General features: G+C 38.3%; 1 protein-coding gene across 4 annotated transcripts in view; it reads left to right on the top strand.

The window, feature by feature from the left end:
• The first annotated feature begins 392 nt into the window (after nt 1-392).
• Nucleotides 393-15,665, top strand: part of spire1a (spire-type actin nucleation factor 1a) — a 56,065-nt gene continuing 40,792 nt past the window's right edge. For all 4 annotated transcript variants that reach the window (XM_036566277.1, XM_036566276.1, XM_036566275.1 and 1 more), the window contains exons 1-2: nt 393-896; nt 6,329-6,363. In XM_036566277.1, the coding sequence (XP_036422170.1) occupies nt 587-896; nt 6,329-6,363 (345 nt within the window). In that variant the 5' untranslated portion in view covers nt 393-586. The remainder of the gene's footprint in view (nt 897-6,328; nt 6,364-15,665) is intronic.

The raw sequence follows: 15,665 nt of genomic DNA, 5'->3' as shown, positions 1-15,665 counted from the left end.
CTTGACAAATAGGTGCAAGATTCAGCTTTTTAGCCCAGGTAAGGAGGCACTGTGCTCAGATAGTGGAGGAAGATTGCTTTTTTGTTTTATAAAAACACTATGTATTTTATAAAAACACAAACTATGTGCTGTTCCAGTTTGTTTCCAGTTTATTTCATCAGCCTGCACATGCATGGAAATGGTTCTGCTTTACAATAAATGAACATTGTCCTCAAGGGGGACACCTCTCCCCTCATTTTCCCAATTATACACCTCTTAATAGATTTGCATATAATATGTATATACATCTAGCATATAGATTGGCAGACTCCTTCTGAGAATGAATTTCTAACCAATCAGAGCGCAGGAGGCGGGGCTTGTTCGAATACTGGTTTAAAAAAAAAAAACAACAGCGCGCTGAGCGACTCCACAGCGCTGGCATTCAGTAGCGCTGAATGAACGCTGTCGTGGTGGAGGTGGAGGCTTCTTCAGCTCTCTAAATGACAGAGCGAACCGTAAACAAGCCCGCTCCCTCTTTCTCCTCAAAAACGAGCCACGACTGATACTCTTCGGGGGAAAGTCGGCGGCGGAGGACAGAAACAAGAAAATGGCCAAACGGCCAGGCAACGACGACGACGGAGGAACGTTAACGCTAATCTCACCGACGGTTGGCCAAGATATCATCGACGGAGTGGAGGACCACGCGGAGGCCTTGTCTCTGGAGGAAATTTTAACTCTCTACAGTCAACCGATTAACGAAGAACAAGCGTGGGCTGTTTGTTATCAGTGCTGCCGGTTCTTAGCGCCTCGACGCCGGGCTAAATCCGCCCAGAGTCCGGCCAGAAGGATCGAGGGACCTGGCGATGTGAGGATCCGTAAAGATGGCACTGTTCACCTACACCACCAGAGCAGCCCAGGTAACCCCAAAATACTGACCAGACTGGCTTTAATTTAGGATGAAATGGATGAAAATAGAGCTTGGGACGTCGTCTGAGGGGTTGTTGGTTCTTTACCATGCACTACATTCCCTCTTGTCTACTTAATATTATAGGCATGTGGGCTGTGAAGCTGGTTTTTTCTTTAAAATGATCAGTATGTAGGCTAACGTTACTCCTCCCCCGCCACGTTATTTAAAGTGAACAACTCTGGACTGCATCACTCTGAACACAGGCTTCCAGAAAGGACTGCAGGTTTAACACCAAATAGGATTATTACAGGTTTCAGCTCTTTCCCTGATTTTTTCTTTTTTTGTTAGAGCTCATATCTTTTACATAGTTGTTTTACAGATAGCCTGTAGGTCAGTGTAGGTCTGTGCTCTGTGTGAGCGACCCCTGCACCTTTCTTACTATGAACAATAGGAGCTGAGACTGATCCAGCTGTGACACCTCACCGCAGGACCAACACAAAGGGGTCTCGCACATGCTGCCCCTTTTACAGGGCTCCCTACAACCTCTATAACGAAATGCAGATGAGAGAAAATCTGCCACGTGTTGTTATGCTGCACCATGATTCATTTTTAGATGATGAAATGTTCTGTGTGTGTAGAGCTTTATGGCTATATAGCACTTTAGGCATGCAATTTAGACCTTAAAATGAAAAGATGTGGAGATGCACACTATAAAATGAGACAGTGTAATAAGGTAGAAATACTAAATACTTCCTCAAAGTAGTAATATTTTATATAGTATGTCTGTATATCATTTATAATAATTCAATAATCATTAGGCTTAATACAAAAGATATGTATAGTAACCATTTCTTGCCTTGTTTTTATGCATAGAGAAAACATACAGCCTTTAAAAGGGTTTATCGAGGGTTTTAGGCAGTAGTTATAAATAGAATCATGAACAATCTAAGAATCATTTGAATACATTCCTATGTTGGTTGAATTGTACTTCCTTATGATCAAAAAACAATTTATGTATGTCTCTTTAAAGAACCTTTTTAAAGCATACTCTCTACATGGCATCAGAAAAGACTATTGCTTTTGTTACAAGTCACAGAACCTTTTTGGTCCTATATAGAAACCTTTTAGCTGAGATTGTATCGAATAACACCTTGTATTGTCACCAACTCACCATTATCTACATGGCATTGACAGAAAGTGGTGGTCACCCCCCATTCTTGAATGTCTACTGTCTCATATTTCCAAATACTGCCTCAGGGTCCTGGTTTCAGTTTTGTTTTTCAGTTTTGTCTATGATGCCAATTTAGCCCATTCCCTCTTCCCCTAAAACATATAGTCATGAGTGAAGGCTATTTTTTTTTTTAGCAAATTCCTAATGTATTCTATAAACTGGCTTTTTTGTATTTTGCCACCAAATAGATGTGTGTCCATGCTTTCATGTAGCTGTTTTGAGTTACAACTGGCCTCATTGTAGCTGCTGAAGTATTAACTTTTTAGAGAACCTCAGTTTTGGGTTCTGTGATTGCACATCACTTGAAAAGAGAAGTTTTCCTTGTTATGGTGCCTTTAAGGCATACTGTGTGATTTACTAATTGCTATCAGAGGTGCTGTAGCTGTTTATTTCTGGCGTACTGTAAATGGTTGTCGGACTCATAGATTCATTATTTCTGAGGTTCTTCCTTTAAAAACCAAAACCCTATTTCTGGGTTTTAAAGCACATTCATTTAAAGTGCAATAGCTCAAGACTCTGTTCATTTTTCAAAGACAGCAGCCTTCAAGGATTAAAAAAGGCCTTTAATTAGAGACAGGCATGGATTAGCCTGGCTAGTCATAAGGCCTAAAGTAATTCATTGAAGGCTGACTTCTTGGGACCAGAGTTCAGTGACAGTATGTCAGTTTAAATAATATGCCAAACCAATGATCTGAGTCACAAGTTCCATGTGAATGAGTGCAGGATAATGATGTGTAAAAGGAATTGGGCTGGAATCTTTCAGTGTAGACCAAAACTGCTTGCTTTTCTCCTCCCTTTTTCCCCGCACTGTTAGCCTAGGGGCGAACAACATGACGATATTTACTATTTTTGTGAGCAATTATGTCACAATATGCTTCTCTGAGCGTATCATGGATTATTAGTAAGTTATTAGTATTTGAGGAACACTAAACAAATGCATTGTTTATTACGAAAAGGCCGTATTTAGGCCTGTTTAGCTAGATGTAGTTCAGTGCATTATGTGGAACTTTAAAGAAAAATCACTGTATTCAAAGTTTTTCATAGTGTTTTTTTAATGTGGGATCACTTTTTTGGCTTTTTAATCTGTTCAAACTTCTCAAACCTCAGAAAACTGAAATATCATGATATGTCAAGCATGTATTGAGAAAATATCTTGAAGTATCATGATGTATTTTTGTCTGCCCCATGATTAACCTCATGAAAAGCAGTGAATGTTTGGACCAAAGTCTGGTAAAATGGTCAAAAATGGTAACTTCACAGGAGAAGAAAGACACTGTTAAATTCAAATGGAAGTTAATAGAATAAGATTTTTTTTCATTCATCGTGAAATATTAGCACATTGTAAAAATTTTAAATTAAAACAATTTAAATGCTTAACATAGTTAAACAGCAAAATTGCTCTTAAGTAGAACTTTTGTTCTACTGCAGATTTTTGCTGCAGTTGAATATTGCAATCTCCAGATAGACACTCACTGGCAAAAGAGCTATATACTCCAGTTATACTCCATGTCTGGCTGATGGTGATAAGCTTGACCAGTGCAGTCATGATGGCTGTAACTGAGCCAACCATCAAAGAGAATTATAGAGCGTGTATTCATTATTCAGTCTGAGTTGGGTAAATAAGTCTTGCGCTCCATTAGCGTGTTTCCAGGCTTCTCTGAGGCAGAGCTTATTCACTCTTCTTATTCACAAGAAGGAACCCTCACACTCACCACTTGGATTAGATTTGTTTTGGGTTTTGTTGTGCTGACCACTGGTGCATTTGTACATTTTGGCAGCCATCCTGGAAGCAGAACATCTCTCTCTCTCGCAATTAGGGGTTCAGAATTCAATATGATGCATTGGCGCATCTGTTTGATGGCGCACGGCATTTAGCATTTTTAGCATTTTTATGCTGCTGTGGGTTTATATATATATATATATATATATATATATATATATATATATATATATATATATATATATATATATTTTCTCTTTTCTTTTTTTATATATATTTATATAACATAAAAAGCACGCTGCCACTGGACTGGGTGCAGTGGAAAGGTATTCTGTGGAGTCATGCTGATGGATGAGTCTGGGTTTGGCGAATACCAGGAGAACATTACCTGTCTGACTACATTGTGCCAAGTGTAAAGGTAAAGTAGGGATAATGCTATGGGGTTGTTTTTCCAGGGGTTGGCCTAGACCCCTGACTTCCAATGAAGGGAAATCTTAAAGTGCCAGCAGACCAAGACATTTTTGGGCAATGATATGCTTGTAACTTTGAGGGGACAGTTTGGGGAAGAGCCTTTTCTATTCCAGCATGACTGTGCCCCAGTGCACAAAGCAAGGTCCATAAAGGCATGGCTGGGTGAGTTTGGTGTGGAGGAACTTGACTGGCCAACATAGAGCTTTGCCCTCAACCCCATCGAACACCTTTGGGATTAACTAAAATGGAGATTGCGGGCAAGGCGATCTTGTCCAACATCAGTGTCTTACATCACAAATTCTTCTGAATGGAAAAATTCCCACAGACACACTCAAAAATCTTGTAGAAAGCTTCCCAGAAGAGTGGAAGCTGTTACAGCTGTAAATGGGGGACCAACTCCATATTAATGCCTATGAATTTAGAATAGGATGTCTACAGATAATATATCCATATATTGTGATGACCAATGAATTCTGCCATCTTTTTTAATCAGTATGCTGTGTCTGAACACAGCAGTGTTGCAATTTCCTTGCTGCAGCAGTGTTATTAGAGTAGACAGACTGTTTCTGAACCTTCTTCTCTAAAAGTCTCTGTAAGACTGGGCCTTATTGATGCTGCTGAGCTGATCTCAAAAGGCTTCATTGTAAGATAGAGGTTAAGCTGAGTTTGGTGACCGTATGTGTGTACTTACTGTCTGTGATTTGTTACAAAGACTGGGAAGTCACAGTACTTCATTAATGCACCAGAGTAAAGTTACACACATGCAGCTACACTGTAGTACAGTATTGGTGTTTTGGTGAAGTTCAGTCCATATATAGCAGAAAGTTTACAAATGGATTTATTTTTTACCTTCAGGTAAAGAATTTTAAAATTTTTATTCCCAAATAAATTCAGCTTGTGCCACAATTCCTCATTGTTGATGGAAGGGAAAAAAAATCATACATAGTCATCCTCAACTAGCAGATTTTACAAAGTGTGGTAACCAAGAGCCTATATACTGGTTTTACACTAACTGTTGGATGTGTAGTGTTGCTGTTACAGTGACACTGGGTTCATTCACTGGTGACAAGGATGAGCTCTGCTAATCAGCCAGCCACTGTTAGGCCATAACATTGTGTCACCAGTGCCATTAGAGAGTTGTGTGTTTTGTTTGTTTTAAATTTGGTTGAAAAAGCTTTTCCCCCAAAGCATGATCGTCCCCTGTCTACACCCCTTTTGACTAGACATAAGGGTTCAGATTGTGTAAGTTTCTTTCACACACTCTCCTGAGCCACTGCGTGCCAAACAGGCTGAGCCAGTCCAGTTTTTCCTCCCCCAAATCTGTTTTTTAATTACTTTAAGCATACCAAGTAGTCCTTCATGCCATTGGGTAAACAAAAACAGTTTTTTTTTTTTTTAAAACGAACGTAAGAATGAAATCTGCAGGGATAATTATCCACAGCTTCAGTGTAGTCTTACAAATTGTTTTTATTTTGTGCTTCCAGGTAAACAAACACATTCTTTGATGTTGAGGTCTGGACTCTGGTGTGGTTAATTTATTATTCTGAGAAGACCAGCAGCTTCTTTGTTTAATTTGCAGAGTTTCTTCTGTTTTGTCCATTTCGTTTTCTCTGCATAGCTTCTTGACAGCTACACATCCATTTAAACTCATAGCGTTAAGTTGTCAGTGGAAGGATGGACAAAAACTCAGTTTTAGTGGTCTACCAGGTCTTGCATGGATGTTAGGATTCCCGTATTAACTAGTTATGTTTTGAACTCCAGTTTCACTTATTTATCTTAGACTTTCTCCTTCGTTGTTCAAGTGGATTATCTTTTATCACTTCAGATATATCTACCGAGAAATTAACATCTTGTGCTTAATAATCATTTTGACTGGAAATTAAATAAATGAGGGGTAGTCTCTGACCTTTGCACAGTACTATACAGTCTGAATAGTAAAGTTATTTCTAATTCTTATAAAGTGTACTGTTGGATCATATGGAATGTTTCATTATGTACTTCTCATTTTTTCCTTTTGCAGATAAACACAAAAGACTGCCTACTTCATCAACAGAGGTGAGTCATTCAAATTTTCCAAAGTTTGACTGGTTTTTGACTGTCGGAGAACAATGAGTTATACTGATGTTTTATCTGATACAATTTATCTTCATCAGTATGTATGCTGGTTTGAGAGTGACTGGAAACAATCTTTTGGCTCAAAGGTGGTTTTAACAGCTGAAAGGTTTGAGTGCTGATAAGTGCTGACATCACAACAAGGAGATAACTTGTGGGATTTGTCATTATTTCCATGGTAGCACTATCATAGAAATTGTCACAAATATATACGTGTGTGGTTTTGTTTTCCTCAAAATAAATTTGGTTAGTCTGTAATATATTTATACTTTTGAAAAGCTGGCCGTCCCTGAATGGGCAGTGCGTATGCTTCTGCTTGGTGTTAATTAATGTTCCTCCAGAATGAAGAAATATAATGTGGTCTGTGTCTGGGCCTGTTTAGCTTTGAGCTGCAGAGCTCTCTGATGACTCCTGCATCAGCTGGAGCCTGACTCTGAGGGTGAAATATTTGCCAGAGGGAATTTAATGTTTGTCTGCTTGTCCTTTTCAGCTGTGTCTGTGACAGCCTAATTGTTTTATCTTACCCTTTCACTGGCAACCATTAGCAACCATTTGTCCTAGGTTGACTGAGTGGACAAGTAGAATGAAATGTACATGCATGATTTGACTCAGAGATGAGTTTTGTGAGTTTTGGATCTTTTCATTCATTGCTCCTACCTCCATTGAGAAAGTACTGCTTACGAGGCTTTCTGAGCTATTTCACTAAGAGAAGATGTACAGTCCAAACACAGCATGACGCAGCAAACTTTATCCAACGTGATACGGTTTATATAAGTACAAAGAAAAACTAGACGGCTAGACAGAAAGGATAGAGGTGTACTCTAAGTAGGGCTGTCACAAAAAATCGATCAATCTTGATTACTTGATGGAAAAAAAAACTAATTACTAAAAACTAATCACTAATTATAAATCACCTATTAATGAATTAGCAATAATGAGTTGACAATTTGCATGATGATAATATGTATTTTAAATTCTGTTGCTGGAACAAAGTCTGTTGGACATTTATATACATTTGTTTTGCCACGTAGTGTTTTTTAATTTCTTTTAACAAAAACTTTTAAAGACTTTCTAGTTTATCTTCTCCAGTAAAGCATGTTGGATGTCTGAAAGCTATGCATGGTTTGTTATTGTTCAGTTAAGTTTAGGGATGCCTGATCAGAATCAGTCAAGGAGATTTTTGTTTCAATTTTGTGGTGTAAACAGTGGGAGCCAGTTAAGTGCACTTGTGCTGTTTGCTGCTACGCCTTTACCAAAATGTGCAATTATGCATAATTATGCATGACTCACTAACAGACAACCTCTTATTTTCAATGTAAAACCTAATTTAATTAATGCTGTTAAAACAGGCAACTGATTTTGTTTTTGTTCATACATTTAAACTGCTAGTTTGACCTATTATAGAGTAATAATGTTATTTATATTGTCACTTTGGCTAATAGAAAGTACCAGAAATACACTAATGTGTTTGTGTTTATTTATCTAACACAGTGTGAGCTTTGGGTTAAAGAAAAGACAAAAAAAGCTTATTGGCCAGGCTTCCCATAAAGAAATCGAAATCTGCCCTAAAAATTCATGACCAGTGCACTCTTAGTTAGATCCACCTTTAATATTTATTTATAAATAATATAATGGGCCATATAATGATATTTTATTGTTATTGTGATTAATTACATCACTACAGGCTTTTCTGAGCAAATTCTTTTTTTTTTTATTTTCTGAGCAAAAACACTAACCAAACTACATTTTTTATTACAGAGACAGCATAATAATTAGTCCTGTTTTATTGGATGAAGTGCAGTATGTATGTGTGTGTGTGTGTGTGTGTGTGTGTGTGTGTGTGTGTGTGTGTGAAACATTGCATTAAAAAAGTTTAGTTTTTGATAGTATTTTTAAATAGTATAGTAATGGTATTTAAATAGTATTTTTAAATGTGTCCTTACTGAGGCTTTTTTTCTTTGTTCAAACACATCAAACCCCTGAAAAACTACATATTATGTTTCATAAAAATGCCTTGATGTATCGAAATATTACATTTTGCCGTATCGGACACCCGCACTGACAGCCTTAACTGTAAGATATGATATGGGCTACTGCAATAAAGCTGCTTCGTTTCCTCCGCCAGAAATTTGTCTCTGTATGGCACAGTCAGCACACGTAAGCTATCTTGGTTAAATTTGTGAAAGATCTGGAAAGCCTCCAGAAAGAACAGATGGGACAGCGTTACGCACCCACATTCATCCAACCTACCCATGCATATGCACATGGACTCTGAGAAAGACAGAGATCAAAAACACTGCCCTTTTCTGAAGTGCCGTTTTCAAGAATAAATGGCTTCAATGCTTTAACAGTCTGTGACATGGTTTGTAGGAGGCTGAATCACACAGCCCTGCCCGCCTCCTGCTCTCTCTGTAAGCGGCCCTCTCATCATTTCTCTCTGCTGGACGCATCAAGCGTCCATGCTCATGCTTGTTAAGCGAGCAGACCCACCCTCCATTCCACTTCTCCAGCATGCACTGACATGTGACAGCTTTCAATTATTTAATGTGTACTGAAACAGTCATGCATAAGAAGGTGTGACTGTCCTGTGTTTGCTTTGACTGTTTGACTGGATGTCTGTGTATACTCAGAATGAGAGTGGGCTTTGGGCCAAAGTGTCCTTCTCCTCAAACTCCCATCCCTGTTTGTGTGCAGTAATGAGAGAGTGTGCGTGTGGGCTGTTTTGCCTGGTTGTACATCTGCCTTGCTCCCTCTTTGACGCTCAGCCTGTCGCTCTCGCTCTCTCTCGCTCTCTGTCAGCTGTTAATCTGAAGCCTCATGTGATGGTACACTGTGTTACCTCACCATTAAGGCGCTGTCCCGCCTGAGCCAGTGAGAGATTCCTGCTTTAGCAGAAAGCATTTTAAGTGATAATTGGATAAAAACACGGTTCTTTAGTTTTCGCACTGGAGCTGCGAAACTAAAGTAGCTAACAAGTAATGGAAGCTCCTCCCATTAATCAGCTTTTTGCATACTGCATGACTAAATCATCAAACTGTGTCAAGTTGTTACGTAACCTCAAATAGACTTGCTTAGCATATTGGGTTTCTCACATTGGATGTCATACTGTAGTCTTTAAAATGGGCAGACATATATGTGTGTGTGTGTGGGTGTGTGTGTGTGGCTAAAATCAGTAGTATAAGTTGGCTTGTGAGCCTGAATTTTCCTAGTACTTTTGTCCATTTTTATAGGTAACAGTTGGTCAAACAGTGCCAGAAATTGCTTAAGCAAGACTCAGAGATATTCCAGCTTAAAAATGACATTTGATATGTTTCTTGTTATGTTAAGCAGTATTCTGTAACTCAGCATTGTATTTCTCAGCCTTATGGTTTTGACAGATTATGCGATTTTGTATTATTTTCATGTTTTGTTCGTTACTGTTCTCTCCCTGCAATACCTAGCACGCAAAAATCATACAGTGATGGGAATCCCTCTGCTGCTCAACCGTTCTTGACTACTAGCCTAACCACAAATCTGTAGGCTTATAAATGCAACCAAAATAGCTTTAATGTAACTTTTATTCCACTTGTCGAGACTTTTGGGATCTTTGTTCAGCACAAAATGGATGCCAGAGACAATTTATTTTTTTATTTATTTATTTTTTATTTTTTATAACCCTTTCAACTGGAGATAAGGAGCCAAACCGAAATATCTAGATGGCCAGGAAACTACCTTGATAACTTTTAGCTTGCAGCTTGTTGTCTTGTTAGTCTTGGGTGCAATGCAGTACAAACTAATAAGGATAAAGATGTACATGTTATCGAGTCCCAGCCTCACCTGAACAGTAAGAGAGGTCTGTATGTTTTATCTTTTATTTATAAAGATTTTACTGTGAGGCAGCTGTTTTTTTAAATATTTTACTAGTTCAAATAGAAACATCTGTTCATATTTTTATTCAAGCATAATTGGGTATGTCTTGTTCAGAGAAAAGGCAGGAATTGGTGAATTTTTAAATAATGTTTACTGTGAATGGACACTGATTTCTAAATACATTACTGAAAGGACTGTTGAATTTTACTTTCTAACTGGTACAGATGTGTATGGGTTTTGAAGTAAGGTAGAAGTAAAGTAATGAAAAATTAGCTTCCTTTTTCCAGAATCATACAGAATTGCATTACAGTTTGAAAATAATAATGCAGTTGAGAATAATAATAATAATAATAATAATAATATAGGTTAATAATTTGTAATAGATTACTTTTTTGAGAAACTACCCAAATACTGGTGGGCTTCCTTATCTGATAAGTCATTTCTGTCATTTATGCAGTCCATTGTCTCCATTATAATGATTCATTGAAGACAGTTGCCACGGTTATGCATTTAGTTTCTTAGGAGTAACAATAGCTATGTGGCTTCCTTCTGCAGTTGTTCTTCCCATGTTTAACATACATCATTAGAGGTTTCTACACTCTTAAAAACTTCTTCAAGAGTTCTTTAGTAAAGGTGGTGGTTCTGTTTAGAACCATGGATTCTATATAGAATCATTTCATGCTTAAATGGTTCTAAACGGTTCTTTGCATGGTTCTTCAGATTGATGGAGAATGTGTTGTATATGATTCTATATAGAACCTTTTTGAAAGCTGTTCTATATGGCGAAAGGGAAACTTGAAATCGTAACAATAGAAGAACGCTTTTTTAATAATAATAAGTTTTAAAAACCATTCCTGTATGTTAATAATCATTAGCTTTCAGTCCACTCCTTGCTGTTGTAGGTTAACTGCGGTCACCAAATTTGTTTGTTTATGCCTTCTGATGCTGTGTGGCTCTCTCTTTTTCCTGATGTGATTCACCCTTTCCCCACACTGGCACCACCTCGTTTTTTGGTGTTAATGTACACAGCATAGAGAGAACTGACCCACTTTCTCCATTAACTCAGCTTTAATGACAGCTGGAGTCTAAATGCTTTATAAATAGAAGAATGGTCAGTCACATTGGTCTGCTGGCCTTGGACCAGAGGCTTCGTCTCAACTAGCTTTCAACTAGATCAAAAGCAAAGACAGAAATTTGTGAGTCTTCCAGACTTTGAGTGAAGTGCTCTATTCATCTCAGTGTTGGCAGCTGCTTAAAACCAAGCTGTGCCTGGAGAGCAGGCGAGTCTACCTCACTGCAGGACTCCCTCACTGATGGAACAGGTGCAACCAGCTGACCCGAGATCAGCCTGTCTCCAGCTAACGTGATCCATTACCCTCAGGAGATAAAGAATGAACTGAACCAAGATCAGTATACATCTGGTCACAGCTTGCGGAAGTGTAAGGAGTGCCAGACTTCTTCCCTATGGTGCACAGACAAAGAGGATTAGGTCCAAGCTTCAGGTCAGTGGTTTAAGGTGAGATTAGCAGACTTCTTATTAGGAGTTTCCCCAGGAGCCAGATTTTATTGCTTTTCCTGTACCCCTAGTTTTAGGTAGACCAAGTGAAGGGTATAGGGTCATAATGAAATTAAAAAAACTACTTAAAGCAGTAGTTTGGCCAAAGGTCAAATTTTACAAAAGTCACAGATTTCCTCTTACATAAAATGTAGTCAGTCAGCCAAGCCACACCCTTGCAAAAGTACAGTCATAATTGATATGACCTTAAAACAGCATAGTTTTTAACTGACATTCATATTGGAAGTGATAGACAGGCGATGGCACAACAGCAAGCCATCCAGCCAATGGTGGCCAATATGACTTTATTTTATCATTATTGTGATGAATTCATGGTTTCTTAGCATATCTTGGATATCATTGGTACTTAAAGAACACTTAACACCCATATGTTTCTTTTCAAAGTGAGCATAATTAGGCATGTTTAATTACATGTAGTGCAGTGTAATTTATAAAACACTGAATAAGAATCATTATAGTGTATTTTTAATGTATTATTATTATTATTATTAGTAGTAGTAGTAGTAGTAGTAGTAGTAGCAGCAGTAGTAGTGGTGGTGGTAGTAGTATTTTTAGTAGTTTTATAGGTGGTACTACAGGTTCTATTTTATCTGTTCCAATTTATTAGATCTCAGAAAAACTAAATATTGTGATGCTCATTGTGGGTCGTGAAAATGTCTTGAAGTGTTGGGATTATAGTATTTTTGCCGTATTGCCCCTCCCTATGTCCAGCTGCAGTTCAAGAATGAAATGCGCACTGAAATCTATGAGGTCAGCGTATAAATGAAAAAGAAATCGATGTCTGTGTATTTCATGTAGCTTTGGTGAGCAGTGACAAACATTTTGCAGTGTTATCAAGCGAACACTCTAGAAGCTAAAAAATATTTATTTATTTATTTTTTTTCCCCCCACCCTGTGGCAGTGTTTCTGTCAGGAGTGTGCATGGAAAGAATGAGCTGTCCATTTTTAAAGCCTTTTTGAAATCATCTGGCTTGAGGTATTTTGAACACACAGATTTTTGCTTTATCTAATCCCTCTTTCCGTCTTTCTGCAGTGTGTGAAAAAGACTGGCTTTGCTTCCTAGACACCCTTTAACAGCACAAGTCTGCGTATTGACCAAATCGGAGTCATGATGTTTATTAATTTCACAGAATATGTAGCTCCTTACTAAAGTATTGTACTAGTGCTAAACTAGTGACTCATCATGAACATGCAGTGCGGACATAGCCATGTCCCTACTTAGCTGAAACAGCAAAAAGGATTCTTTTAGATGTCTCTCTTAAAAAATAAGCATAGATAGAATGCATGCAAAACACGCCCATGGTAGTTTCTTCAGCTGAATCAGTGGTGTTTCAGTAACATTTCAAACTTAAATGAAAACGTGACAGTTCGCTGTCTGTTTGGTTGCATATGAAGTAGTCCACTTTGTTTTTGAGCCTTAGCCTAGCATGGAGACCAGAGTGATTGCTGCACTTCCTCTTGTACTGCCTGAGAAGCTGCCTGACTGCGCGCAACAAGTCGTGAACCAGCTGGTACTGAAGTGTAAATTACTGTTATATTTTTGAATTCCAGCTATGTATGACGATGGGAGTCACAAGTCTGGGGGTCGCACGTGTGAGACAGCTGACTTGAGAAATTTCACGAAGCTGGCTTCTTATTCGAAATTTCCATTCCACCTTAAATATTTCAGCAGTTATATTTAGGAATCTCTACTGGTGCCAGAATGTTCTGCTTCATTTAAGGTGGAATGGAAAATCTGAACAAAAAGTTGACTAGTCAGTATAAGAAAAAGTTAGGATGCTGTACTGATATAGGTTTATCAATGTATTGTTCAGTTGTTGTGTTTTTTCTATTTTGTACAACAAAAATATTCCAGATTTTCTTTGGTCAAAAAATGTTTTTTTTTCTTCATGAAACACCTCTCTCCTCTCATCTCCTCCTCTGTGTGTGTGAGTGGTCAGGGTTAATAGGAGTTGTTTGTTTGCTGCAGGGTCGGTGTGACCTCGTGGTTTAATCCTTGGAGGGTTGGTCTGTAACAGCACAAAGCCTGTTTCTTTCACCTCGGGTTTGAATCCCTCCTCAGCTGACTCTGTGTGTGCGCGAGAGAGAGGAAGGATGAGGTTGAGTGTTTAAGTATGCTGGGTCACATACAGTCCTGAGTGACGCACACAGACACCATGAGTACTTTTTATTCACATTTAGCACTGATTCACACACCGTGATAACATTTTGTTTATGTAATTACAGAAAACGTAATCAAGTCTGATCATTTGCTCAGCTTTTGGAGTTGTGGCTGGAAGTTGGGTTGAAGAACCTAAATTAGGCCATGTGCTGACCTACAACCAGCCTATATCTTTGAAGCTGGGTTGTGTTTGTATGTGTGTACACACATGTGGGGTTTTGGCGTGTGCTGGCGGTCAGCCGAGCTCTGATGTGAGGGATGTGTGTCAGGGAATGTGTGATGTGAGGCAGTGGTGTGTGAAGGCCAATCTAAACCCTGCTGAATTCACCTTCATCGTTCACTGAGCCTGACCGGCAGCCCTAGTTTCTTTAGTATGGCTTTCTAGAATTAAAATAACTCCCATAACCTCATAACCTCGCTCTTCGTTACTATAGTTACAGGGCCGCCTTTCACCAGTATTCGAGCACTTAATTCAGAGTAGGGCTGCGCAATATATTGTTTGTTAATCGTTGTCATGACATTGGCGTTCGCAACACTGATATCACAGAATGCTGCACTATGCAAATGAGCCTCAATAACACGTGACACTTTTTCTGTGTTGTCTGCATCCTGACGATCCTGACTGTTTTGGTGATGAGGGGAAGTCACATGACTTATCAAGCATAAATAATATTGGTGAAAACAATGTAGCTGAATCTTTAATCATATTGCATCAAGTGACCTTGATGTGTTTTAATGTATTTCACGGAATGTTGTATTCGCAACATGAAGCGATATAATCGTAATATGGCATTCAGTCCCTATCATACAGTCCTAATTAGGGTTGTGTCGATACTAGCACTTAAACGCATTATTGTTATCGGTGGAAGGGATACCGATGCCTGTAACTAATGATACCACTGAAGTCTTGGGGTTAATGATAGTCTTTAGGCTAAGTTTAGCCTTTAGCTTAAGAGTCTTCTAGCTGAGCTGTTTTGTCTACTGGCCCCACTTGCTACTGACACTGTGAATGACTGTAATATGTAAAAAGACAAATGACTTGAGAAATTTGGTTGTGTAACAACATTTAGCACTATTTTTTTTCCAGTACTAATTATATAATAGAGAATAATAATGTATAGCAAAATAGGATTTGTTAAGCTTCTGAATGTTTTATTTGAGATGCAGCTTTTACCAAAATAAAATATTTAAAAACTGGAATTGTATAAATATCAGCACTTATGAGCTAGCTCGGTTAGATGGAGTTAGTATCGGTATTAGTACTCGGTATCCGACAATATACCAGACTCGGTATTGAAAGGGAAAAATGCAAAAAAGGGTGGTATTGGTGCATCCCATATTTTTACCACATATGTTTAGGTTGGAAGAGAAGCCCCTAAAGGCAGACAGATGCTATTAAAATCAATATTACTCTTTTTATTTGGGCGGGGAGTTATTAACATGAGTTATAGAGTAACTTTACAGATCCACGGGTTGTGATGGCTACAGTGCACGTATAGCCATTTTATTTACCAACCAAATTGACCAGTAATCTGTATTTTGAGTTTTTATATGTGATGTTGATAATGGTAAAATCATATAAATCTGAAAAAACGTACCCATCTGCTATGTTTATTAAAAGCGTTATCTCAGAACAATTGTAAAATGATGTCTCATACA

This window comes from Colossoma macropomum, unplaced genomic scaffold, assembly GCF_904425465.1.
Source record: "Colossoma macropomum unplaced genomic scaffold, Colossoma_macropomum, whole genome shotgun sequence".
Taxonomy (NCBI): domain Eukaryota; kingdom Metazoa; phylum Chordata; class Actinopteri; order Characiformes; family Serrasalmidae; genus Colossoma; species Colossoma macropomum.
This window is presented reverse-complemented; position numbering and strand designations above follow the sequence as displayed.